Source organism: Pseudorasbora parva, chromosome 10 (assembly GCF_024679245.1).
Source record: "Pseudorasbora parva isolate DD20220531a chromosome 10, ASM2467924v1, whole genome shotgun sequence".
Taxonomy (NCBI): domain Eukaryota; kingdom Metazoa; phylum Chordata; class Actinopteri; order Cypriniformes; family Gobionidae; genus Pseudorasbora; species Pseudorasbora parva.
In genome coordinates, this window is record NC_090181.1 from 48,590,137 (window position 1) to 48,615,331 (window position 25,195).

A 25,195-nucleotide genomic window follows, 5' to 3' on the forward strand; every position below is an offset into this window, starting at 1 on the left:
AACCACATGCTTCACATTGAGCTGGAGGATTTGCAGGAGTAATTCATCATAGAGAAGGAGAAGGTCTAGACATTCAGCTGCCCATTTCTAAAACAGCTCAACTGTTAGGAGTCAGTGAAAGAGCAGAGCTTCATAGGATCAGGAGTTTGAGTTCTGTGTCAGACTCATACGGGACAATGAGTGACCAGGAGCTGGATATGTTCTTGTCCAACATCACGTCTGAAATGGCTCATGTGTTTGCTCTGAGTTTAGATCATGTACTCGGATCACAATCACAAGGCTTCACTTTTATTTTTACACTGAGAGAAATGGACTGCCTTCGAGGTAAAGGTTCATCTGAAGAAATGTTTTCTTTACCCTGAACAAAATTTCTTTTAATTTCTGTCAGCATTCATTTGCCCTCATGTTGTTTCAAACCATTGAGTTTCATTGTGTAACTGATACTATTACACTGTCTAACAAATCCTGGAGAAGAAAGTCCATCATACAGATTTAGAGCAACATGAGGGTGAGGAAATGAAGAACACACTCGTCCTTTAAACTGATTTATTGACAGCTTCTTTAAATCTGTCCCATTGATGATGAAGGGTTAGGGTGATGAAGGAGCTTAACACCTGGATATTGCAGCTTCATGTTCACTGTAAGAGGAACAGATCCAGAAGTTTCATCTCTGGGAAAAGTGTTCACAACCAAAGCTACAGTCGGGGGACACTTGCCATTTTACATTTATCACAATAATATCTGAGTCTAAACCTGAAGTAATCTTGACAAACAACAGCATTTGACATCTTTCAGACTCTAGTTTTAATATTTGAAGACGTTTTAGATTTTCAGAAGAAATTACAGAGCAATAGATTCCTCATTTGTGATGTGGTGCCAAACTATAGCACACACTCTGACTCGTTTCATGTTTTTATATGTTTTAGAGATTGTATTAAAATCAAATATTAACATTACAGCCCAAACTACTTTGAATAGGATATCTACTTTATAAACCTTTAGAAAAGTGTGGAAATATATTGTTCAGATCACTCAGATCATACCTAATGGTCACCAGTGGATGGTGGATGTCATCTAGTGGACAAGTTTGGTACTACACCCACACACAGTCCAAGTGTTTTTCCTTTGAGATGATCGCTGATTATTACTGTGAAATGGTACATATGAAAAATGTAAAATGCACAATAATTGCCTGGTTTGTCTCGTGCAGAATCATTATCAGTTTTTGTCAATGTGAGATCCTGTTTCATCTGCTCTCACCTTATTCCAGTAGCAAAATGAGTTTCCATTCAGTCAATACACTATGAGTTACGTCAGTACTGATGGAATGGGGGTTTCATTTAGACACCAATCACCTTTGAGATCTACAAAACAAGCCAATGGCATGAAAATCGGTTGGTTAGTCCGTCTGACGGGCATGATCGCTGTTTGGCGTGCTTGGGCCTTGTGCAGTCTGAGCGCGTTCATGGATGAGTAATGTTCCCGCTGCAGCAATATGGCTATCGCGGTGTTGCGATCGAGGCTCCATGATCTCAGTTTAGTAGCGAGAGTCCCCTTTACCTGTGTGTTGCCGGTTGAAGGCGCAGGTGTTTCCCGTCCTGGGCCCAGTGTCTCATTCGGGCGGATGTCCTCACAAGATGGGCTGGATTCCTCTGGAGATGAGGGATTCTTGTGCAAGAGCTGTGTGCGGCTACTGACCTCATCCTACAGGCGACGAAGGTCACTGAACGCTCTCTCAGTCAGGTGATGTCCACTGCTGTGGTCCAGGAATGCCACCTATAGCTCAGTTTGGCAGATCCCCTATCTCCAAGGCTGGGCTATTTGGCGGAGCGGTCGAGAATTTTGGCCAACAGTTCTCGGCCGCACAAAAGCAGACTGAGGCATTTAAACACATTCTGCCCCGGTGATATGCTGCTGCCTCCACCCAGCCGCCGGCACAGAGGGCTCAGCTTGGTCCCCACCAGCGCTCTTCCCTAATGAGGATCTCTTTTCTCAACCCGGTCGCCATGCACGCACAGTGTGAAGGCTTGCAGTCAATGCTGACTTGACTTCCCCATGTGGGGCAAGAATGCAGTTCCACTGAAATTATTTCCGAGGTTCCGCTCAGGTTGCTTCATATGAGGCCGCTTCAGCTCTGGCTTCGCGATCAAGTCCTGAGATGTGCATGGCTACAGGGCACGCTCCGGCTCCCAGTGGCTTGGGCCTACCGTCATACCTTCACCCGATGCAAACCTCAGTTTCTATGGGCTAAAGTTCCCTTAGAACGAGTTTCAGGCACAGGCATGGGACGCCAATTGCTCGAGCAATTGACATTTTGTTTCAGGCTCCTGCAAAGGACCCCAGAGCCTATAGCGTGTTAATTGCCTCAGGTTGCTGGCCGTACGTCTTGCCCCGCACTGCTTATGAGCCCTGCTTGTGGTCAGACACATAGAGGTCAGTTCCCACATCATCTCCTTCTTGGAGTCTGAGTTCACTCGTCATGTTCATCCCGGCGAAACTGAGTCATGCAGCTTACGAGCTGTCAGAAGTTCAGCCACTTAACTGGGGAATGGAGACTACATGCCATGATGGCCAGCTGAATTGGGAACAGTCCAGTGAGACACAGGTAATCCTGTTGCCTCCCTCCCTCCCACTCTTCCCATTGCCTACTTGGCTCAGCAGGCCGTGGGGGCTATGCAAGCATATGTTTCCCCAGGAAGCTGATCATGGAGGGCAAGGAGCAGCTCCTCCATACTACTTATGTGGGCCCTGACGGGATGCGGCAGGTTCTGAATCCTACCACCACAGTTCTACCTTCACTTCACCAGGGCCTTGTCTATGATGGGCCTATGTACTGAAGTGTAATCTCTTCGTCACCTGCCACTCTTCTTCAGAAGACCACAGGAAATGGCCGTTCTGGTCTCTGCTCTACTTCCTCTAAGTAGGGTGGAACGATGGCTGTCTCCTCTACCCTGAAGGTTTAGGCTCACCACGACCTGGTGGACTCTAAAATGGTAGGACAGCATAACCTGATCCACAGGTCTTACAGGCATTGTTCTACATTTCTCCATGTGGGATATGCTCCCAGTATTCATTGTATTGGCATTGATTCTAGCCCCTTGTCCGTGGTTATGCTGCCTTTACGTGCTATCAGAATTATCGTAAATACGAGTTTCCGAACTAAACATTGCACATGAACGCCCTCTGGTGTCGTGTTTACCACTGGGAAGTTCGGAAATAATTTTGCTACCCAAGTTCCTGAGATGGGCGTGGCATAACTGTTAAAAATGGGAGACGCATTTCTGCTGTGGCAGGTGTTTTATTAGTTTTTTTTTTCTGCAACAGTTTCATTGTCTTGTCTTGTCATTAAAGTAGTACATATTTACATAAATTAATAATCATTTGAAGCATTGTGTATTTTAAACACATCGAAAATCGCATGTAGTTGACCATCATTCCAGAATAGTGAGCAAGCTGACTATCTAGTGTGATAAAAGTAGCTATACAATAGGATCATGTATTGCTGAAAACTATTACCATTTTAGTCTTTAAGCAGCCTTTGTCTACATTATGCCTTTATTGTTAATCTGATTATAAACATGTTTTGTGTTGTGTTGATATGTTTGCCAGTGATTCTATGCTTTTTTTGGGACCGGGAAATGACTTAAATGGTTATAGTGTTAAAATAACATTTTCCCAAGAATCATAAAAGTATCTGGCGTCCTCCATTCTTTCCGACAACAAGGCGCCTGAACACAACAAGCTCGTAATCATGACTTCTGAAGTGGGAAGTAGGAAACTTCCGATAGCACGTGAAGGCAGCATTAGACTCACAGCAGGGAGCACTGGTCAGCGCAGGTTGCTGGAAAACAGCCGCTGTGACGAGATTAGATTGGGAACCCCCATTTCATCAGTACTGATGTAACGCGTAGTGTACTGACTGAAAGGGAACGTATCAGTTATCTATGTAACCCTCGTTCCCTGAAGGAACCAGTGGTCCCCATGCCACATCTGCTGTACCGCTGGTACGGCCGGTGCACTCAGCTTTGGCTCCTCAGCAGGTAAACATAATGCGAGACTGCCACGCAACTCCTTTTATACCCACACATTGGGGAGGAGTTGCGTTATGCAAATTCAGCAGACCCATGGCATTCTCATGCCAGTCACTTGTTTTATAGTTCTCAAAATTGATTGGTTTATAAGCGAAACCCCCATTCCGTCAGTACTGACGTTACACCTCCGTTCCCTTCCTTCAGGGAACAAGGGTTACATACATAACTGAGACATTCTGTTCATTCATTAATAATTAATTAAGTCAGTATGAAGTTGTAAGATCCTCCCACTCGCAGCAATGTGTTACAATATAAACATTTCCACATAATATTCCTTATCATGCAAACTCAGATTATCTGTTTCAGGTTGGATGTGAGAGCTGCAGCAGACACTGGTTCTGGCTGTGTGAGATCTGGACACACACGGAGGTTGTTCTCATTTGCCAAAGAGTATCTCAGAGATGCATTATTCTGGATTCCTTTCTTCCACATATTGCTTTGAAACTTTCCTTGTCTTTTCAATATAAGTTACATTGATGGATCAACTGCCTCCTTACTTAATTGATATAGTAACATTGCAAACATGTTGTTAAATTGAAATAATAACTTAAAATCTCATGAGACTTCGAGTAAATAGGTCAACCGAGCATGACTGGCAAAATAGTTTGGCAATCCCTGCCCTACAAGACTGTGGTGGAACATGCCATTGTTTAACATTATATGATGTATGAAAACACCTCTGCGTAAGATTTGAGAATGTTACATGATTAAAGACCACTAGGGATCATATGGGTAATTTTGGATGCTTCCACACAGCATTATAATAACATGACATGAAAGTTGTTTCAGCATAGTTTTCACCACAGTGCAATTGTCAAAGAACAGACAACATGTTAACTATGTTTTTGTGGACCCATTTTAAAGGATAGTCTACACCCAAATTAAAATAGTCACCTTCATGATATTTCAACTCTGTATGATTCTTTCTTCTGTAGAATATGTAAGAATGTATTTTGAAATTATATGTGAGAAAAGCAGCCAGCAGCCATATCACCCTGCAGCCCAAGACTGGTTTCCCACTGAAGCTAAGCAGGGCTGAGCCTGGTCAGTACCTGGATGGGAGACCAACTGGGAAGACCAGGTAGCTGCTGGTAGAGGTGTTAGTGAGGCCAGCAGGGGGCGCTCACCCTGTGGTCTGTATGGGTCCTAACGCCCCAGTATAGGGATGGGGACACTATACTGACAAAGAGCACCGTCTTTCGGATGAGACGTTAAACCGAGGTCCTGACTCTCTGTGGTCATTATAAATCCAAGAATGTCCTTCGATAAAGAGTAGCCAAATTTGCCCACTGGCCTCTGTCCATCATGGCCTCCTAATAATCCTCATATCCTGATTGGCTTCATCACTCGGTCTCCTCTCCACCAATCAGCTGGTGTGCGGTGGGTGTTCTGGCCCAATATGGCTGCCGTTGCATCATCAGGTGGTGCTGCACATTGGTGGTGGTTGAGGAGATTCCCCCCTTCCATGTAAAGCGCTTTGAGTGCCCAGAAAAGCGCTATATAAATGTAATGAATTATTATTATTATTATTATTATTATTATTATTATAAAAGTGTTTTGTTTTTTCCTCATTAGGAACCAATATTGTTTGGCATTTTCAGAATATCCTTTGTGGTCCACAGAAGAAGTCATACAGGTTTAGACCTACAGTATACTCTATAGACAACGTGACTTTAATGCTCCACAATATCCAATATATAACAGTACAACAATAACAGTTGTAGTTGTTGAAAAAGTCTTGAATCTTATCGATGGCCCGGTGGAGGTTGGGAAACACTGGCTATCTAAAAAATAAGCAAGATTAAAGATGACATGAATAATCACACCAGGATAGCACATGCATTTATTTTATACATTTGTGGAGGTTTATTCCAGTTATTGTTGTCGACACAAACTATTAAAATTACATTTCTAACCCAAACACATCAACGAGTCAAATTTACACTTTACAATAAGGTCCATTAGTTAACATGAACTAATAATGAACTGCACTTATAAAGCATTTATGTATTTATCTTTGTTAACATTAATTTCAAAATGTAATTAACTAACTAACATGAACAACCATGAACAGCTGTATTTGTATTAACATTAACAAAGATGAACTAATGCTGAACAGATGTGTTGTTCGTGGTTAGTTCATGTTAACTAATACAGCCTTATTGTAAAGTGTAACCAATTAAATTATTCATTAGGCTTTTTATCTGAATGCATCTAATAAATCAATCAGGCCAAACGTTACAGTTCAGTCAGTATCATAATACACAAATTGTTTTGAAAATGTGAAGAGTTTTGCCCTCGGGTTATAATTATAATCCATAAATTGCGATTTGAAGAGCGTGTGCTGATATTTCTGCGCGTCTCTCAAGGACACGCCCACAGCACGGGCAAGCTCATCAATATTCATGATTGCTCCACCCACTGGAACCAAACATTTCAGGAACCGAACATATTGTGACAGATGCCATATTGGACTCGTGTAAAGCTTAGACTATTGAGAAGAAATGAGGGAGTGTGTGTAGTGTGTGTGTGTGTGTGGACGGACTGACCGCTGGAGGCTGCGCTGAGGAGGACCGTCTGTGGAGTTTTATTATTGATGCCTGTTATCTGTAGTAATGCTGAAGGTGTTTATGGCCGTATGAGTGGATGGTTATAGTGTCCTCATTCGATGGGCGAGTGAAAGCACTGGTTATCGGTCCAGTGGCGGCTGCTCTTCAGGATGCTGGACACGCTCGTGCACGCGCTCGGTCTGCTGTCGTGCCTCCTCTTCTCTCAGGTGAGTCTGAATGAACACCTGTCGCTGCAGACTCCAACACAACCACATCGACATATCTCGGTTTTTATTTAGCTGCTTTTGTTTGTTTGGTCCCACTTTATGACCTTAACTAGGCTACATGTACTTACATCAAAAAATAAGTACAATGTACTTTCTGTGTTCATATTGTATCGCTGTACCCGTTTGCTGATATTGAGTTATCCCTCTCAGAAGAAAAGCTTCCATATAGAACCACATTAAAATATCGGCGCTATATTTGGAAACCCCTAAAAGGGTCACTGCAAAAAAACAAACAAACAAAAAAAACCCATAAAATGCTCTTCTTACTCAGTATTTTTGTCTTGTTTCTAGTCCAAACATCAAAAAATTCTTAAAACAAGAAGTATTTACTAGACAAGTAAAAGTAATTGTCTTGTTTTGGGGAAAATAACTCAAAATGAAGAGAGTTTTTGCTTAAAATAAGATAAATAATCTGCCAATGGGGTGAGAAAAATAATCTTGTTTTCTGTTTGAGTTAAGATTATTTTTCTCACCCCATTGGCAGATTATTGATCTTATTTTAAGAGAAAACTCTCTTCATTTGGAGATATTTATTCCCAAAACAAGACAATAATTTTTACCTGTCTAGTAAATATATTGGGATATATTGATCACAAGCCCATGCTTAATCATACACACTCGCCGCCTCTTCATGTTCACACACTCACACACTTACACACACCAGTGAAGTCTTTAATGAGCCCAAAGCTGTAGATTATGTCCCATACCGCTCACACACAGAGCTGTCTCAGATCCTCAGACACTAACACCGGCTTCACACGGCACGCTAGAACGCATGTTTAAATCGTACGATAAGAAACGAACCGGAAATTATCAAAGAAATCATATTTCAGTCGTTATACAAGCGTAAGACTACTTCTGATGAAGAAATGCCAGATTAGCAGCACGTATAAACGGTAACTTCCAGAATAAATTATCCTGGTTGTGGGTGCAGTAAAACACTACTTTCAGCCTTTAATGTTAGGCTGGTTACACAGAACAAGGGCACTATAAGGGGGTGGAGGATCATCTATATATATATAAATTAATATTTAATATGATAATAAACAGCTGACTGACTTTATCATTTGTTGACATGACATGGTTAAGCTTAAGATGGGAAATATCATATATTAAGTTGGGTGTCCACCTTAGACATAATCATCATATTGATGATAAAATATTATAATAATCATATCATATAATACAAATATATTTAGTTGTTACTATTTCAGTAAAAGTTTATTCATTATTATGGGATCTCATTCATTCAGTGATTATTTACTTTAAAAAGTTTCTGTATTTTAAAATATTTTTATATTAATGTATTTTAATATTTATTGAACAATAATTCAATTATTCAACAGAAAATACTGCAAACTTTGCCAAAGAGATGTTTGTTGCACAAGAATGAACTTAGACATGATTAAAAGCACTTTTAGGGTGTGCCTTTAGCTCCATTTATGATACGACTCATTTATATTTATAAATTTGTGTGTTTTATAAAATGTATGTTTTGTGTATGTGTGTTTTATAACATGCATACGATTAATATGGTCTTAATAGAATACCATAAATATGAAAGACGTTAAAGATACTAGTATTAACTCATCAAACTGATTATAATGGGAAATATATTTTACAGGAGTTAGAGAGTGACTGCTAAATATTCTACAGTATATGACGGTTCACCCGCTGGCATGCTGGAGCTTTATATCCATGTTTGCAGTGTTGAAACAAACAAACCAAACTAATTCAGCGGATCAACCCGTGTCTGTGGTGTGGGCTGTAGTCTGTAATCGAGCTGTGGGGGCGGCAGTGGCTCAGTGGTTCATGTGGGTTGTCTACAAACCGGAAGGTTGGTGGTTTGATCCCCGGTTCCACCTGACCAAGTGTCGAGGTGTCCGTGAGCAAGACACCTAACCCCAGCTGCTCCCGACGAGCTGGATGAGCCTTACATGGCTGACATCGCCGTCGGTGTGTGAATGGGCGAGGCAAAAGATATAAAGCGCTTTGGATGGCCATAGGGTCTGTTAAAGCGCTATATAAACGCAGTCCATTTACCATGTTAATGGGTCATCATTCTGGAGCTCTCGTCTCCACAGAGAGCGGACACAGGCTGATGCGGAACAGAAGGCTCTATCCTCTGGGTGAGGGAGGGAGGCTAGGGCTGTAACCATTTCACCAAAAATAAAAACCTAGATGCAGTGAACATTTGACCTCAAATATGAACGATTATTTAGCTTTTCTTTTTTTTCTTTTTTTTTCTTTCCATTTGTTTGCTTTCATAAAGTTTTTGAATAAGTTCCTGAGAAGGTTTTTACTGTTCATATTTTCTACTATTAAACGTGGACTTTCAGCAGTTCCTGTCTATGGGGCAGATTATTTCTGCTTGTTGTACTGCATATAAATGATCACAGTAGGCCTACATTACATTTATATGAATGTGTTAATGAGAGCGTGACTTTGTGTGTGAATTGCCTCCTCTATTCATTATGAAGCTGTGGTTTGTACTTCAATGGTATTCAAATATATGCCTATAACGTTTGAGTGTCTAAGCTTTACTGTAGTCACAGGACAGCGCTGACTCTGTGTTTCTGCGCGATCCTCACGTGATGTGCGAGCTTCTGTTCGTTTGTCACAATATATCAGGCATTAGTAGGGCTGGGCGATAAAACGATAACGACAATTATCACGGTATAATTTTTCTTGATAAAACGATAACAACAGTTCGATATATTCTAAAAACGGGCTTCTGGGTGCGGCACGCGCTGCTGTTTACAGTCAGTGACTGACAGGCTTAGAGGATTGGAGTGAAGCGGAGCGAGAAAAATGAGCGATAGTGAAGAAAACTCAGAGCTCACGCCCAGCTCGGAGGACACCGATATCGCTGACAAGTTAGTTCGCTCAACTTCAGCGGTTTGGAGATATTTTGGCGCTCCCATCCGACATAAAACAGCGACGAAGGCTACATGGACTGGACTGCTTATCATAGGTTCACGTTCACCACACGGAATTCATTTATTAAATGATCGTGCTTCTTCTTAGTTCTTCCAGATAACATTGAGCCTAGCACAGCGGTAAATCTACATTAACTTCATTCACACACAGGCAGGGGCGGAGCGGGGGCGTGGCTAATGGGGCTTAAGCCCCAAATGTTTTGTCAAAAGCCCCGAATCTTTTAGTAAAAAAAAAAAAAAAAACTCATTTTGTTTCATTTCCTCTCAGTCTTTCAGCCTGGAGCGGCAAAAAATGAAACAAAAGCTCCTTTACCGTGTGTGTGTGGCAGTCGGCAATGCGTCGCACACATAGACTGTCGCAAAATCCCCAGCTTGTTTGTCAATGCCAATTGCCAATAAAAACTAACGAAGAAGAATAAACATCTTCTTCTTCGTCGTTGTCATCAGGGATTGGCGGGCTTTTGTATTTCACCGGCGTCGTAGTTAACTATAGTTAACATGGACACTACACCTTTTTTAAAAGGAACACTAAACCTCACCGGGCAGAGAGAGATTCTGCGTCAGACGAGCGTGTTGCAGGTTTGTGAATCCGCTGTTGTAACACTGTTGAGTTACATGACTGTATTGCTGGCTAGCTAGAGTTAACGTTAGGTGTTACTTATTAAGGCGAGACACAACAGGTGAAAACATAGTCAATTTTGAGATTTTGGGTCAGTTTACTCCCTTAACATGTAAGCTTTCATGTCACAATAAAAAAAGGCAACATTACACATTTAAGGGTGTTATTTCATTATATTTTGTCACCGTGCGCCTTTAGATTTCTACCTGAAATCATCCAAGGTTATTCTAACGCGAACTCCCGTGCCGTCTCCATTCACAGAAGCATGTCATGCCTGGTATCATTATAAAGCTCTCAGTCTCACACACAGCGCTGTCTAATCCAAATATGGATTTTTGTAGAACTAACCAACCGCGAAAGTTTGCAGCTGAAAACAACATCTGATTGGTCATGGATTCTGATTTGTCAGCTAAGCACAAAGTAAACCACACTGAACTCTCAAGATTAATAATGATGTTTACACCAATTTCACCTATGCAGGCTAACTTAAAAATAGTCAGATAATGGTTGCCTTTTTTATTTGCCTGGGGTTAAAGTGAGTCATCCTTAACATGTTTGGTGTTTTGGATTCACTACAGCTGGAGAACAGTTAAATACCAAACAGGCTGTAGGCTCTACTGGCTGAATTTTTTTTTTTACTGAGTAACTTATTTTCCCAGATAGAATATAGATTTTTAGGCAGTCTATTATCTCAAACAGCCTGAAAAATAGTGCATTTAGCTGATGTAAATGGAACAAAAATCTCCCCGGGGGAGTATGGCACCGGACCCCCCTAGGTGTGGGCTAAGCCCCGAATGTTTACATCATCTGGCTCCGCCCCTGCACACCGGCTTATTACCATAGACAGTAAAAGAAATGGACGGAGGGATCCCATTGCCTTCTACGGCGTTAAGTGAGGTCAGTATAGGAGCACTTACTTCCTGATGGCTGAGCGAACTGCGCAGGCTCAGACTGAGCTTGACGACGTAGATGTGACGTGAGCCTCCTGTCTGACAGCTGTAGGTCTTCTAGTAGATGTGGAAAGTGAAAGCTGAATCACGTTGTTTAAATATTTTCTCCCGTTGCTTTTGGCTCACTATGGGCTTCTCCCCATTCTTCCCCCTTGACTTTATCAGACTTTATGTCTCCACGTCCCCCCGACTGTCTCTTAGACAGTAAAAGATTGCCTACGAGCGTCTCCTCAGGTCTATACGGTAATTTCTCAACTGTGCGACACAGTCGCGTTGGTTATGACGCAATCGTTAGCCTATTTTTACAAAAACAGCTTCTACGGGGCGATAGTGTAAGATACAAGTTAACGGAGCCTTTTATGCATTGTCGTGTTTCTTTAGAAATAAACAATGGACAAATGGAGTCTTTAAACGTCTCAGATGTAAAGTTATTCACTGTCAAAGTGACTCAAAAATGAATGGGAGTCAATGGGATGCTAACAGCAGGTGATGGCTTGGTTAGCAATGGCAGCCCCTAGGGGTGGAACGCTTTCCAAGCGCTAGATTACCCCCTTGCTTATTACCTTGTTAGTTGCGGTGGGTGACTTACAACAAGCTAACGCTACCAAACTATAATCACTAAAACATCGGACTTGTACATCACTATCATAATCGTTTGTCTTTGGTGATGTATTAATGACTCCGCATCGCCTGTATCAAAAGAGAAATAATGTCATCTGGTGTTTAAAATGAATAAAATAGACTAGACAGCCCTTACTGGAGATCCACAAATACTGAACTTTGCTCTCTCTCTCCTCTCACGGCCAGCCGACTGTCGGTGTGTGTGTGTAGTGCGCATATGCGTGTGTGTGTGAGAGAGATGCACAGGGGACCCGTGTTTTTGTTTTTTTTGCCCGTTTGCGTTTTTAGTGTTTTACTTCTTACACGATTAAGTAATGATATTATTGATATACAGTGTAGAGTAAAAAAATGCTGATCACAATTAAGATTTTAATAAATAAATCTACCTCAGTTTTAATAAATCGTTCACCTGTTGGGAAGTGTTGGACTTGTTTCGACAATAAAGAATAGTTTAAACCACAGTTAACTGTCTGTTTCTACATCTTTCACTCAGGAGCAAAAATACGCCTTTAAACTGTAAAGAAATTAAGATTTTACATTTATTGTTATATTTATCGTTATCGACTGATATGGAAAATTATATTGTGATAATTTGTTTGGGCCATATCGCCCAGCCCTATGCATTAGTTCACCATAATACACATCTAATGGTCTAAATGGGTTTAATGTTCAAACTGGCAGGTCAAATGTCAGAGCTGTGTGAGCACGCGGGTCTGCCTTCAGGGGTGTTAGTCAGTGCTGTCACTGATCCTCCTCAGATGCTATCCGTCAGCTAACGCTCTAACCCCTGCACACTAGGGATGGCTCGATACCACAATTCTGGCTTCAGTACGGTACCACAATCTAATACCGAAGTACCGATATTAAATCGATACCACACAGTCGGATATTGGCGCGGGTATATTGCACACGAATGAGAACAATTATGCAAGTTTTGAGTTTATAAAGTGGGATATTATCACAAATGTTTATTAGTAAATTAATCAGCAAAGCTTATCACATCAAATCAGTCATTTGAAAACTTTCTTGTGAGAAATAATTTCAGCAAAAATCTCTCAAAATTAGCAAATTGCTTCTGGTTTCAAAAGACATCGCACTACACTAAAGCGATCTGCATAATCCGATTCAACATTTCACGCTCGTCTCGGGATGGAGAACGGAAATCATTTAAGAGATTTTATAGCATTTCGTAATAACAGTTACAGGAGATATGAGCTCATAACGACACACACACACACACACACACACACGCCTGTCACTTAGTCACGCTCGCACATTACACATTAAGTTTCCTTAAACAGTCAAACACACAGAATGATGTACAAATGTCCGTCTTTAGTGAGTATTCACATAAACACAGTCGGCGGCGGTGTCTAACGCGAATGTAAATAGTGCAATAGTACGCGTGCAAATATAATGAGATCTAAATGTCATTGGTTGAAACGAACGCTGGAGATTGTGATATTCGATCTTATGTTAGGCTGTGTGTGTGCGTTGATCAGTGTTAAAAGAAAATAAATGTCTAAATGAGATGGTTTGAATGATCCGCTGACCTGTCGATCTCTTCAGAAGTCTTAAAGTCAGGATAGTGACAGATGCTTCTTGGCTAGGTTTGATGGTTCTTCATCAGTTTTATAAGCAAAGTCATTACAAATGTCACTTCTACTCCTCTCTTTATTAATTTGTTTTGGGCATCTTGAGTGATATTCAACCAGGATTCGACTGCTTTATCCATTTTGTTCATCTGTTGTTGTCACATTTGCCGGTTGTTTCGGGTCAGTTTGGGTAGCGCGCTGCCATCTAGCGGTGAACTTCGGAACAGCAGCAAATACCGAAATGTGCAAAATCATGATATCGTACCGTTTTAAATAAAATATATACCGGTATTTTTCCAGTACCGGTATACCGCGCATCCCTACGGTACACAGGCAGCTTTACCGCTGTGTTGTGTCTGCTTGACCGGTGGAGAGTCACGTGTGATTAATGGCACCAGTCCTCCTCTCTCTTCCAGGTGGAGCTGCAGTCGCTTTGCTCCCAGCGTGACATTAGGAGAGGAGGTGAATGCCACCATCTGCCTCCTCCACCTCCACCTCCGCCTCCTCCGCCCGCTCTGCTCTCTGTGGGTAAGGGCTCCTTCTACAGCATTCAGAGAAGCGATTGAGAAGGGCTTCCTATGATAAAGATATTATATAGGTCAGGGGCTGGGGTATGCATGCATGTTTATATCACATTTACACCGTCATGTTCATCATCCTCGTGCTCCTGTAGCTCTGCTCAGTTAAACGCTCGAGGGCTGTTTACAATACAATACTATATTTATTTATAAAGCACATTTAAAAACATCCACAACTTACCTAAGTGCTGTACAGAACAGAATCAAACTAAAACATCGAAAAATAGTAACACAATAACCCAACCTTTGATCAAGGAGTATTAAAGGCCAAAGAGAATAAACACACTGCAAAAGCTCTTCTTATTTAGTGTTTTTGTCTGGTTTCCTTAAATCAAGATGCATTTAGTAGATGAGTGAAATTACATATCATTGTTTTTCCTTTTTTCTGGGGGGAAAAAGGAAATAGTTGAGTTTGAGTTTTTGCATAAAGCAAGCAACATTATCTGCCAATGGGGTGAGAAAAACTTAATTGGTTACTGTGTGGGACGGAAACAAGACAAGATTTCATTCAAAACCAAGATCATTTTTCTCACCCCATTGGCAGATCATTTTGCTTGTTTTATGCAAAAACTCACTTCATTTAGATTTGATTTTCTAAGAAACAAGAACAAATATCTCCTGTAAATTCAGTCATCTAGTAAATGCACCCTGATGATTTATTTTTATATTTAGACTGTAAACTCTTAATAAAAGAGCATGTTTTGCGGTGCAGGAGCAGATCTGAAGGTGGGAACAGAGCGAGGGAATCTGATGTAAAGAGGTGGATGTCCAAAGTTTGGGACCTGCAGTCTCAAAGGCGCGATCGTCTCGTTTTTTAAGTCAAGCTCCAGGGACACTGAGACTGGAGTTTGAGAAGGAGTGAATGGAGAGAGCAGATTCATCTGATACTGACGGGATAAATCATTGAGGCTTTATAACACACTCCCCGGCTCATACGTGCGGGTCCCGGCGAGGAGTCTAACTTGGTTTAGTGTGAGAATCTCACTGTTGTCCTTTATGTTGTATATTGTATATTTTAGTCTCTTATTGCGGTGGTTTCAGTGGTCGAGGCGCTGTAGGCCGAACTGACCCTTGTTAAGGTGTTTGTGATAAACGTTAGGGCAGCGATCGGTCATACACACTATTTCAGTTCATCTCAATGAATGCAGTGTATTTGACACACAGTAAACACTACTGTGAGCGCCCGATTGAGAGCAATCACAGAGAACAAGAGCTACGTTTGCTGTTTGCACTATTATTTCCACGTATGCACCATGAGAATATTAATAAAACATAATCTGTGTTTATATTTCAAACTGGTCACTGATTTGAATTATTCTTGTTTGCATTGTGTAATGTTTTTCAGCACAGTCGCACTATTTAAACATCACCTGCACTTTTACAGAAGAAAAGTAAATCTGAAACTTTTAGCATTTCTGAAAAAGCTGGTGTTTGGATATTTACTGTTTTTTATTCTTTAATGTGATTTGTTTATCATGAGCATATGTGATGACTGGTATGCTTTACTTTAGATCATTGTTCGTGTTTACAAAAACTACGACTTCATTCAGCATTGGCTTCTCTTCCGGGTTTGTGTTCAATCTGCGTTCACAACTGCGCAGTCTCCCTCAGACTATAAGCGAAGCTCTCGCGCACCAGATAACACGTCCGTCATGAACACAGATTCAGTCTTTTCCCTGACGATACGTGACAGAATGCTACAGGCATGTGAGTTTGATCAGGGTTGGAGCTAAACTCTTCAGGACCGAGTGTGCCCATCCCTGGCTTAGACCATGACCAGATCATTAAAATAGGATCATTAAAGTGGTTTTAAACCATTGAAGCGCAAGAAGTTTGTTCTCTGTGTTGTTTTCTGTGCTGGGCACATTTAGAAAGACGCCTCATATAGTGCATGACTACTGAATTGAGTTCTCTTTCGCATCTGCTTGCAATTTAATAGACAAATAATCCCAAAATGATGTCAAAATATCCACGTAAAGAGTCGTTATATGACAATATGCTGGTCAGTAAACACAACGGTGGAGAATTCAGTATATAGACTTTAATTGACTAACACTCAGGAGAATATAGAAACAGGAACGATAAACACTGACCTAACACACAGCGTTAATGCCACACAAAACACTGGAGGACTCAGGGCTTAGATACACATCAGCTCAACACCATCAGGTGCGTAGAACACAGGCAAACCAGGAACATAATGCTGACGGAAAATTAACTAAACATTACCCTGACAAACATCAACATGTGATAAAGAAAAAACACACGTGTGTATGGGTATATTAGATTCCTTCGCTCTTAAAGTGACAGCAGCCTAATAATAAATTGCTGCTGTCTGTCAATACAAACCTGATTCCAAACAAAGTGGGACACTGTACAAATTGTGAATAAAAAAGGAATGCAATAATTTACAAATCTCATAAACTTTTTATTCACAATAGACAAAATATAACATATCAAATGTTGAAAGTGAGACATTTTGAAATGTCATGCCAAATATTGGATTTTGGATTTCATGAGAGCTTCACATTCCACAAAAGTTGGGACAGTAAGAGGCCGGAGAAGTTAAATGTATATATAAGGAACATCTGTAAATTGAAGCAGTGTTTTTTTTGTGATCTTGATTCAACTGCAGTAGATTGTTTTGCAAAAAGAGCGAATCATGTTTAATGTCTTTGTGTTCCTTTTATTTACCATACTAGAACTGATAAGCAGAATCAGAACCAAAATATCTTAAATTCAAACGATACCCTTTTGTTGTGATATGAAGATGAAATCGAGCAAAACAAAAGTAAAACATGAAATAAGTATTGGTTCTGCATATTGAGTTCACCTGCATTACGAACTGTAGCATTTTGTCATTTGTCTTCAGGTTTTTACTCACATAAGAACAAGAGTACAATCATCAAAGGTACTTCACGATTTAATAGATAATACATATTTTTCAGCTTGTGTGAAAGCCAATTTTAAAGTAAAAAGCATCATAAGTACTTATATTTTATCGTCAGTTGTGTGCGTGTCTCTTCCAGCTCCTGAGGCTTCGGCTCCTCTGCTGAGCTCCTGGTGGATGGAGATCATCGTGGTCGGGACCACAGGAAGTGCTTTGGCTGTCTTCCTTTTGCTAACTGTCTTTATCTTCTACAAGGCCATAAAGAGGTGTGTAATGCTGGATTGGGCTGAATCTATATTGCTCTTCCATGAACTTAGATTGCTTGGTTAAACATTGTTCTTTTCTCTTGAGATATTTGCATGCACACTAACATGCTCAGAACCACCAAACATCTGAGGCCAGTTGCATGTGTGTGCCGGTTGCTTTAATTTGGATCGAGAGATACAGGGGGTCTTTATTGCATCAGATACGTGTAAGTTTTGGTCTCTAACCCAGAATATAACCTGATCTGGAGCAGGTCAGCCATGTAGCATAAGTTACCATCGCGATGAACAAAGCTAAACACCAATCCACCTTCTTGAGCCTGTAAAACCAGAGTTTGCTCATACTAATCTGAAGTATGACCTGAACCCGGCTTCATACACAGTCCTCAGTTTACTGATCATCTGCAGTGATGACGTGTTTTGTGGTCGGAGTATAGATAGTCTATGAAATACAGCAAAAATAAAACAGTAATTTTCGCTTCAGATTCGATTGGTAGGTAAAATCTGTTGACTTTAACCATGCTTGTATCTTTATATTCCATTGATGACAGTTCAAAAATGGGGCTAATCTTTTTCCGTATGTTCTTCCCCCTGAAAGTTGGCATGCCTGTCAGCCAAGAAGTTGTCATGAAATCAAAACCAACATTATTTACTTTGTTAGCAAACATTACTGGTCTTAGGGTGAACAATTAATCCATCCAAGTTAATACACAGAAAAAAATTGTGTGCTGTGTAATCTTTAATCAAAATCTGAACAATAACTTGGCGTTCCCTTTCTGATAACGTCAGTTTGATGGCTTGGGTTTGAATATCCTTAACCACTCTCAACCGTTAGTCTGAGCACGAGATAAGAGGAGGAGCGCTGGAGTAAAACCCGGCCCTATTTTCAATATTCAGTTTTTATTTGGAAATACGTCACAGCACTGAGGAAAACTCAAATGCTACTACTGGTTCACTGGGACTTTTAAGATATCTTAATATCCTTTTAGATTCTGGTTCTTAACAAACTTTTACTTTTGGTCTCTTCATGTTTCACATCTCTAATGGCAGTAGTTGATCTCTCCACACGTGTTTTCAATTAACCAGGATTTACCTCACCTGGATTAAATACTAGAATTCCCTTGTTAAAAAACGTGAAGCATAATCTAAAACGGTGTTCTGTTCTTCTGTTTGTTTTGGGTGGGTTTTTCATGTCAGTTTTAATGTTTGCATTAGTTTCCATGGCGATTCGTTGTTTGAGTAATTAGATTCACCTGTTCTATGTTACGCTGATTTGTTTGTTCTGTCTATTGTCTAGGTTTGTTGGCTTTATTGTCTGATCTTCATTATTATTATGATTTATTATTGTTGTTCTTTTGATTATTTTGATTTAGTGTGAAATACATTCTGCTGTGATTAGATCCTGCCTTCTATCATCCTTGCAAATAAATCTAGCGGCAGTACAGGATCGCTTCCAGAATTGCTTCCTCAATGAGCACACACAGGACTTTTTGGATCTCTACCATCTAGTCCACTATGATGATGACAGCCTGTGTGTGTTTTTCCGGACAGGAAGTGGAGACGAGAGCATGCCCGTCTGAAGACTGTCCTCTTGGACAGGGTATTATTGCAGTGCGGATCCACATTCACATTTGAGAGAGCAAGGAGGATTCATCAACACAATCGCCCCATCAGAATTAAAGGCTGAACCTACAACAATATCAGTGCCAGAGCCGATACCTGACCCACAGATCATCCCAGAGTTTCGCCCTGGCTCCTCCTGCCTTCATCTCCACACTGGTTTAATTCTACATTTAATCACCTCAATTGCCGAAGCATTTAAGGCTTCCACACTTGCACTAGTTATCCCTGGGACATTCTTAACCCCAGGTAAATGGAGTCATGGATTATTTTATTTCATGTTTCGCATTATTCATGCTATTGCTATATGCTATATGCATGTTATTCCTGGCTGTTAATACAGTCACACTGTACATTTCTAAACCCTGGGTTACTGTTCTTATTTGCATATTTGTGGTGTCAACAGTCATGATATATTCTAAATGACAAATGTGAAATGTTTCTTTATCCAGGTTAAAAGCAAGGTTAGCTTGATGATAACCCAGAGGCCATTTAATTTCTGATGACACCACTGGCAGTTTAGTCCAGTTTCCTGAAGATCTGCCCAACATAAAGCAGTACATCACTAAAAGAAAAACACACACATAAAGTGCTTTTTCACATTTTTCAACTTTCATCGGTGTATAATGCAACACGGATTGATAAAGTCAACCGGTTGCTATGGCAGAGGATAGTGAGGCTGACCAGGACCATCTGCGATGAAGGAGATGTAACTGGGCAGAGCCAATGGCAACATCTTGGGACTGGGTGAGCTGAACCAGCAGAGACAAAGACAGGTTAGAACTGGGCTGAACCAGCAGAGATGAAGACAGCTTGGGACTGGGCTGAACCAGCATTGATGAAGACATCTTGGGACTGGGCTGAACCAGCAGAGATGAAGACAGCTTGGGACTGAGCTGAACCAGCAGAGATGAAGACAGCTTGGGACTGGGCTGAACCAGCAGAGATGAAGACAGTTTGGGACTGGGCTGAACCAGCAGAGATGAAGACAGCTTGGGACTGGGCTGAACCAGCAGAGATGAAGACAGCTTGGGACTGGGCTGAACCAGCAGAGATGAAGACAGCTTGGGACTGGGCTGAACCAGCAGAGATGAAGACAGCTTGGGACTGGGCTGAACCAGCAGAGATGAAGACAGCTTGGGACTGGGCTGAACCAGCAGAGACAAAGACAGGTTAGAACTGGGCTGAACCAGCAGAGATGAAGACAGCTTGGGACTGGGCTGAACCAGCATTGATGAAGTCAGCTTAGAACTGGGCTGAACCAGCAGAGATGAAGACAGCTTGGGACTGAGCTGAACCAGCAGAGATGAAGACAGCTTGGGACTGGGCTGAACCAGCAGAGATGAAGACAGTTTGGGACTGGGCTGAACCAGCAGAGATGAAGACAGCTTGGGACTGGGCTGAACCAGCAGAGATGAAGACAGTTTGGGACTGGGCTGAACCAGCAGAGATGAAGACAGTTTGGGACTGGGCTGAACCAGCAGAGATGAAGACAGCTTGGGACTGGGCTGAACCAGCAGAGATGAAGACAGCTTGGGACTGGGCTGAACCAGCAGAGATGAAGACAGCTTGGGACTGGGCTGAACCAGCAGAGATGAAGACAGCTTGGGACTGGGCTGAACCAGCAGAGATGAAGACAGCTTGGGACTGGGCTGAACCAGCAGAGATGAAGACAGCTTGGGACTGGGCTGAACCAGCAGAGATGAAGACAGCTTGGGACTGGGCTGAACCAGCAGAGATGAAGACAGCTTGGGACTGGGCTGAAGCAGCAGAGATGAAGATGATTTGGAACTGGGCTGAACCAGCAGAGATGAAGACAGCTTGGGACTGGGCTGAACCAGCAGAGATGAAGACAGCTTGGGACTGGGCTGAACCAGCAGAGATGAAGACAGCTTGGGACTGGGCTGAACCAGCATAGATGAAGACAGCTTGGGACTGGGCTGAACCAGCAGAGACGAAGAAAGCTTGGGACTGGGCTGAACCACCATAGATGAAGACAGCTTGGGACTGGGCTGAACCAGCAGAGATGAAGACAGCTTGGGACTGGGCTGAACCAGCAGAGATGAAGACAGTTTGGGACTGGGCTGAACCAGCAGAGATGAAGACAGCTTGGGACTGGGCTGAACCAGCAGAGATGAAGACAGCTTGGGACTGGGCTGAACCAGCAGAGATGAAGACAGCTTGGGACTGGGCTGAACCAGCAGAGATGAAGACAGCTTGGGACTGGGCTGAACCAGCATAGATGAAGACAGCTTGGGACTGGGCTGAACCAGCAGAGACGAAGAAAGCTTGGGACTGGGCTGAACCACCATAGATGAAGACAGCTTGGGACTGGGCTGAACCAGCAGAGATGAAGACAGCTTGGGACTGGGCTGAACCAGCAGAGACGAAGAAAGCTTGGGACTGGGCTGAACCACCATAGATGAAGACAGCTTGGGACTGGGCTGAACCAGCAGAGATGAAGACAGCTTGGGACTGGGCTGAACCAGCAGAGATGAAGACAGCTTGGGACTGGGCTGAACCAGCAGAGATGAAGACAGTTTGGGACTGGGCTGAACCACCATAGATGAAGACAGCTTGGGACTGGGCTGAACCAGCAGAGATGAAGACAGCTTGGGACTGGGCTGAACCAGCAGAGATGAAGACAGTTTGGGACTGGGCTGAACCAGCAGAGATGAAGACAGCTTGGGACTGGGCTGAACCAGCAGAGATGAAGACAGCTTGGGACTGGGCTGAACCAGCAGAGATGAAGACAGCTTGGGACTGGGCTGAACCAGCAGAGATGAAGACAGCTTGGGACTGGGCTGAACCAGCATTGATGAAGACAGCTTGGGACTGGGCTGAACCAGCAGAGATGAAGACAGTTTGGGACTGGGCTGAACCAGCAGAGATGAAGACAGCTTGGGACTGGGCTGAACCAGCAGAGATGAAGACAGCTTGGGACTGGGCTGAACCAGCAGAGATGAAGACAGCTTGGGACTGGGCTGAAGCAGCAGAGATGAAGATGATTTGGAACTGGGCTTAAAGCATAATTTAATTGAATCAGACAATTAGTCTGTAAATATTAATCTATAGCTTTCTACTGTATTTATATATTTCATTAAAACAAAAAGATCAATCATTTTAAAAATCAATAAGTTTAGCTTTACATGGAACAGCTCTGTAGACCTTCAGGTGTCAATATGATTTAATTCTTTGATCTACAGAAACGTGAAAATGAAATCTGAGTCTCTCTCCGGAATCACTACAGCATGAGGCGTCCTCCACCAGACTTCAAACACTGCTCTCCAACATCTGTGATATGAAAGATTGATGAACTCTGTGAAGTGTTGTGTCACCACCTGCCACATGTCATCGGCTGACATCTATAATTGAGGAACCAAAACAGTGGGTCGTCCAACGGGCTTCTGGGGACAGGTGACATGTGACCGATTCAGGATCAATGTGCAGGCGGAATTAGTGAAGCTGCGGAGGTCTACATAAAACAGATATGAGTATTGTAATATGCCACAATATTAACAGAAAAGCAGGAAAACAAATAAAGGTATTTGCAACACAATAAGACAAATCTCAGATTTGTTTTTTATTGGAGGGAAAGAACAAGAAAAAGCGTGCAAAATGTTTTTTTTTTTTTTTTTTTTAGTACCCAAGCTGTACATGCAGGTGTTGTTCTTCATTAAGATCTTTTGCATTACTAGCATGTAATAAGCTAGTTTTCAGTGGATTGTAGGGAAATATTCTACATTGTGCTGTGTGTGTGCAGTAGCCCCGCTCTCTATACGGCTAGGTCACCGAATGCAAGCTTTCATCTCGCCGTCCCCACCAATGCCTTATAGTTTGACCACTCCATGATTCTGTGCGTGCTTGAACTGTCAAAGTGACTCAGAATGAATCACAAACCGATTCAGACTTTTGCTAACTGGTTTGAGATTCACTGAACAGAAGTGATTCATTCACTGGTCGGACAATGCAGTTCACAGGATTCTACATGTCTCTTCTTGAGTGTCTCCGTCATTGTCCGACTCTGGTTTGAACATAAAAGTCTGAACAGTTTTTGACATATAGTGTGTGTGTGTGTGTGTGTGTGTGTGTGTGTGTGTGTGTGTGTGTGTGTGTGTGTGTGTGTGTGTGTGTGTGTGTGTGAGGTAATTGGAGCTGATAACGTAAGCTCTTGAAGCTCCGCCCTCTTCTTGAAAGGGGGTGGGGAGCAGCAGCTCATTTGCATTTAAAGGGACACATCTGTGGGGTATTTTTAGCTAAAACTTCACATACACTAGAGACATCAGAGACATGTTTAACATGTTGTAAGGGGCATAATAGGACCCCTTTAAGGGTTTGGAATGACAAGAGGTAGAGTAAATGATGACAGAATTTTTGGGCAAACTATTTCTTTAGAAATGTGATGGAGAAAACAGGCAACAAACAACCTCATTTAAATCAGCCTTTTTACTCGGATCTTTACTCAGACGAAACTGACAGATCATTTCCCACATTGCTACCTAAATATTTCCAAAAAATGATCATATTCAAGGCTTTTGCTCTTCATAGACAGCTTATGAATAAAGCCAGCTGTCAATCATCTGCTCAATGCACCGGGACAGGAGTGCACGTCGACTTCTTTCTCATGATTGTAGGTTATAAGTGACATGAAGTGTGTATTTTCAGCAGATATCTCTCTCTCTCTCTCACTAAATAAGAACTGCAATAATGATAAAGGAGTTTAAGATGAAGTTTAGTATTTCACACAGTTCCCAAGTAAATCCAAGCTTTCCTAACCCACAGATGATGTTTAATTAGCAATACCTCAAGGAAAGGATATTTTGTCCAATGAAGCTGCGCTACAATTTATGTAACATGTAATATGCTTGCATGGCTTTTGATGCCATTCCATGCGGAACTCTGCTTTTCCTAATGCGCCTTCAGGGAGCGACTAACAAAGACTCCGCGTTCAGAAGAAAGACTCTGCCGCCTGTCTTCAGGATCGCTGGAGGAATATAATGACCACAGCGGCTCTGAAAGCAGGACAGAAATAGGCAGAGAACAGCATGACTGTGTTGAGGAGAACTCGTGTAATAACCAGGGGCGTAGAAATCTTCTGTGAGACGACCGGCAGAATGTTCAGCTCCAGAAACGCTGGATGGCTAGATGTGGCTAGATTTGTGTTGTATTGTCTCAGGTCAAAGTCTAAAAATAATATACATTTTTATTGTTGTGTGCAGGAAACCACTGAAGAAAGAGAAGAATGGGACAGGTTGTGGAGGCGATGCCATAAGCTCTTTCAAAAAGATAAATAATGCTGCGGTATAACTGAGGTCGAATGAGACAGAACCCCAAATCCCTCCGGATGCAGATCGAGCTTCCTCAGTGACTGACATTCACACACACACATTCTGACAAATGCCTGATTTCTTACATTCATTTGTTTTTTGTTAACAAGTGTTTTATGACTTATTTGACCATGTTTTATGACTGAAGTCCATGTGATGGAGCGAGGGGAGTGTAACGCTGATGTTCCCCGTTCACGGACAGATTTCCAATCTCTCCTCTCCCTCAAGCACAGAACACTAAATGTGCGGCTAATATACCGTGTAAATTATAGTAATTGAAGGCACAATGGAGACTTGAGCTGATGGGAAGCTCTTGGCTGTGTTTCTCCAGTATTCTGAGGTGATGAATGATGCACAGGAGATAATATGAGCCATGAAGGCCATAATTCAGATCATTAGCGCTGGTGTTGACCTTCCTGACGTCAGACAGCGTGTGTATTCGAGCAGTGGATCAAACACGTTACCTAAAAAATTCAACATCCAGAATACAGTCTTGTTCAAAATAATAGCAGTACAATGTGACTAACCAGAATAATCAAGGTTTTTCGTATATTTTTTTATTGCTATGTGGCAAACAAGTTACCAGTAGGTTCAGTAGATTCTCAGAAAACAAACAAGACCCAGCATTCATGATATGCACGCTCTTAAGGCTGTGCAATTGGGCAATTAGTTGAAAGGGGTGTGTTCAAAAAAATAGCAGTGTGGCATTCAATCACTGAGGTCATCAATTTTGTGAAGAAACAGGTGTGAATCAGGTGGCCCCTATTTAAGGATGAAGCCAACACTTGTTGAACATGCATTTGAAAGCTGAGGAAAATGGGTCGTTCAAGACATTGTTCAGAAGAACAGCGTACTTTGATTAAAAA

At 41.9% G+C, this 25,195-nt stretch overlaps 1 protein-coding gene and 1 pseudogene across 4 annotated transcripts; both read left to right on the forward strand.

The window, feature by feature from the left end:
* The first annotated feature begins 5,068 nt into the window (after window positions 1–5,068).
* On the forward strand, window positions 5,069–5,185 carry LOC137091700 (5S ribosomal RNA; annotated as a pseudogene).
* Window positions 5,186–6,551: 1,366 nt separating this feature from the next.
* Window positions 6,552–24,823, forward strand: LOC137090799 (proline-rich membrane anchor 1-like). 4 transcript variants are annotated; one of them, XR_010907974.1, is made up of 6 exons: window positions 6,552–6,867; window positions 14,068–14,179; window positions 17,102–17,140; window positions 17,259–17,385; window positions 18,934–19,251; window positions 24,222–24,823. XR_010907974.1 is itself a non-coding variant. In XM_067454756.1 (5 exons), exons 1-5 carry the CDS (start codon window positions 6,811–6,813, stop codon window positions 24,307–24,309), a joined length of 423 nt encoding a protein of 140 aa, XP_067310857.1. In that variant the 5' UTR covers window positions 6,552–6,810; the 3' UTR covers window positions 24,310–24,823. The 4 variants fall into 4 exon arrangements, 1 of the variants encoding a protein (XP_067310857.1); XR_010907975.1 differs by lacking the exon at window positions 17,102–17,140; XM_067454756.1 differs by lacking the exon at window positions 18,934–19,251.
* The last annotated feature ends 372 nt before the right edge of the window (window positions 24,824–25,195 follow it).

What these genes read in the sequence shown, in the direction of transcription:
- LOC137090799 (XM_067454756.1), top strand. Translation starts at nt 6,811, where the DNA reads ATGCTGGACACGCTCGTGCACGCGCTCGGTCTGCTGTCGTGCCTCCTC. An exon ending in CGTGCCTCCTCTTCTCTCAG is followed by an intron (nt 6,868 to 14,067) that starts GTGAGTCTGAAT and finishes TCTCTCTTCCAG; the next exon opens with GTGGAGCTGCAGTCGCTTTG. An exon ending in GCCCGCTCTGCTCTCTGTGG is followed by an intron (nt 14,180 to 17,101) that starts GTAAGGGCTCCT and finishes ATTTGTCTTCAG; the next exon opens with GTTTTTACTCACATAAGAAC.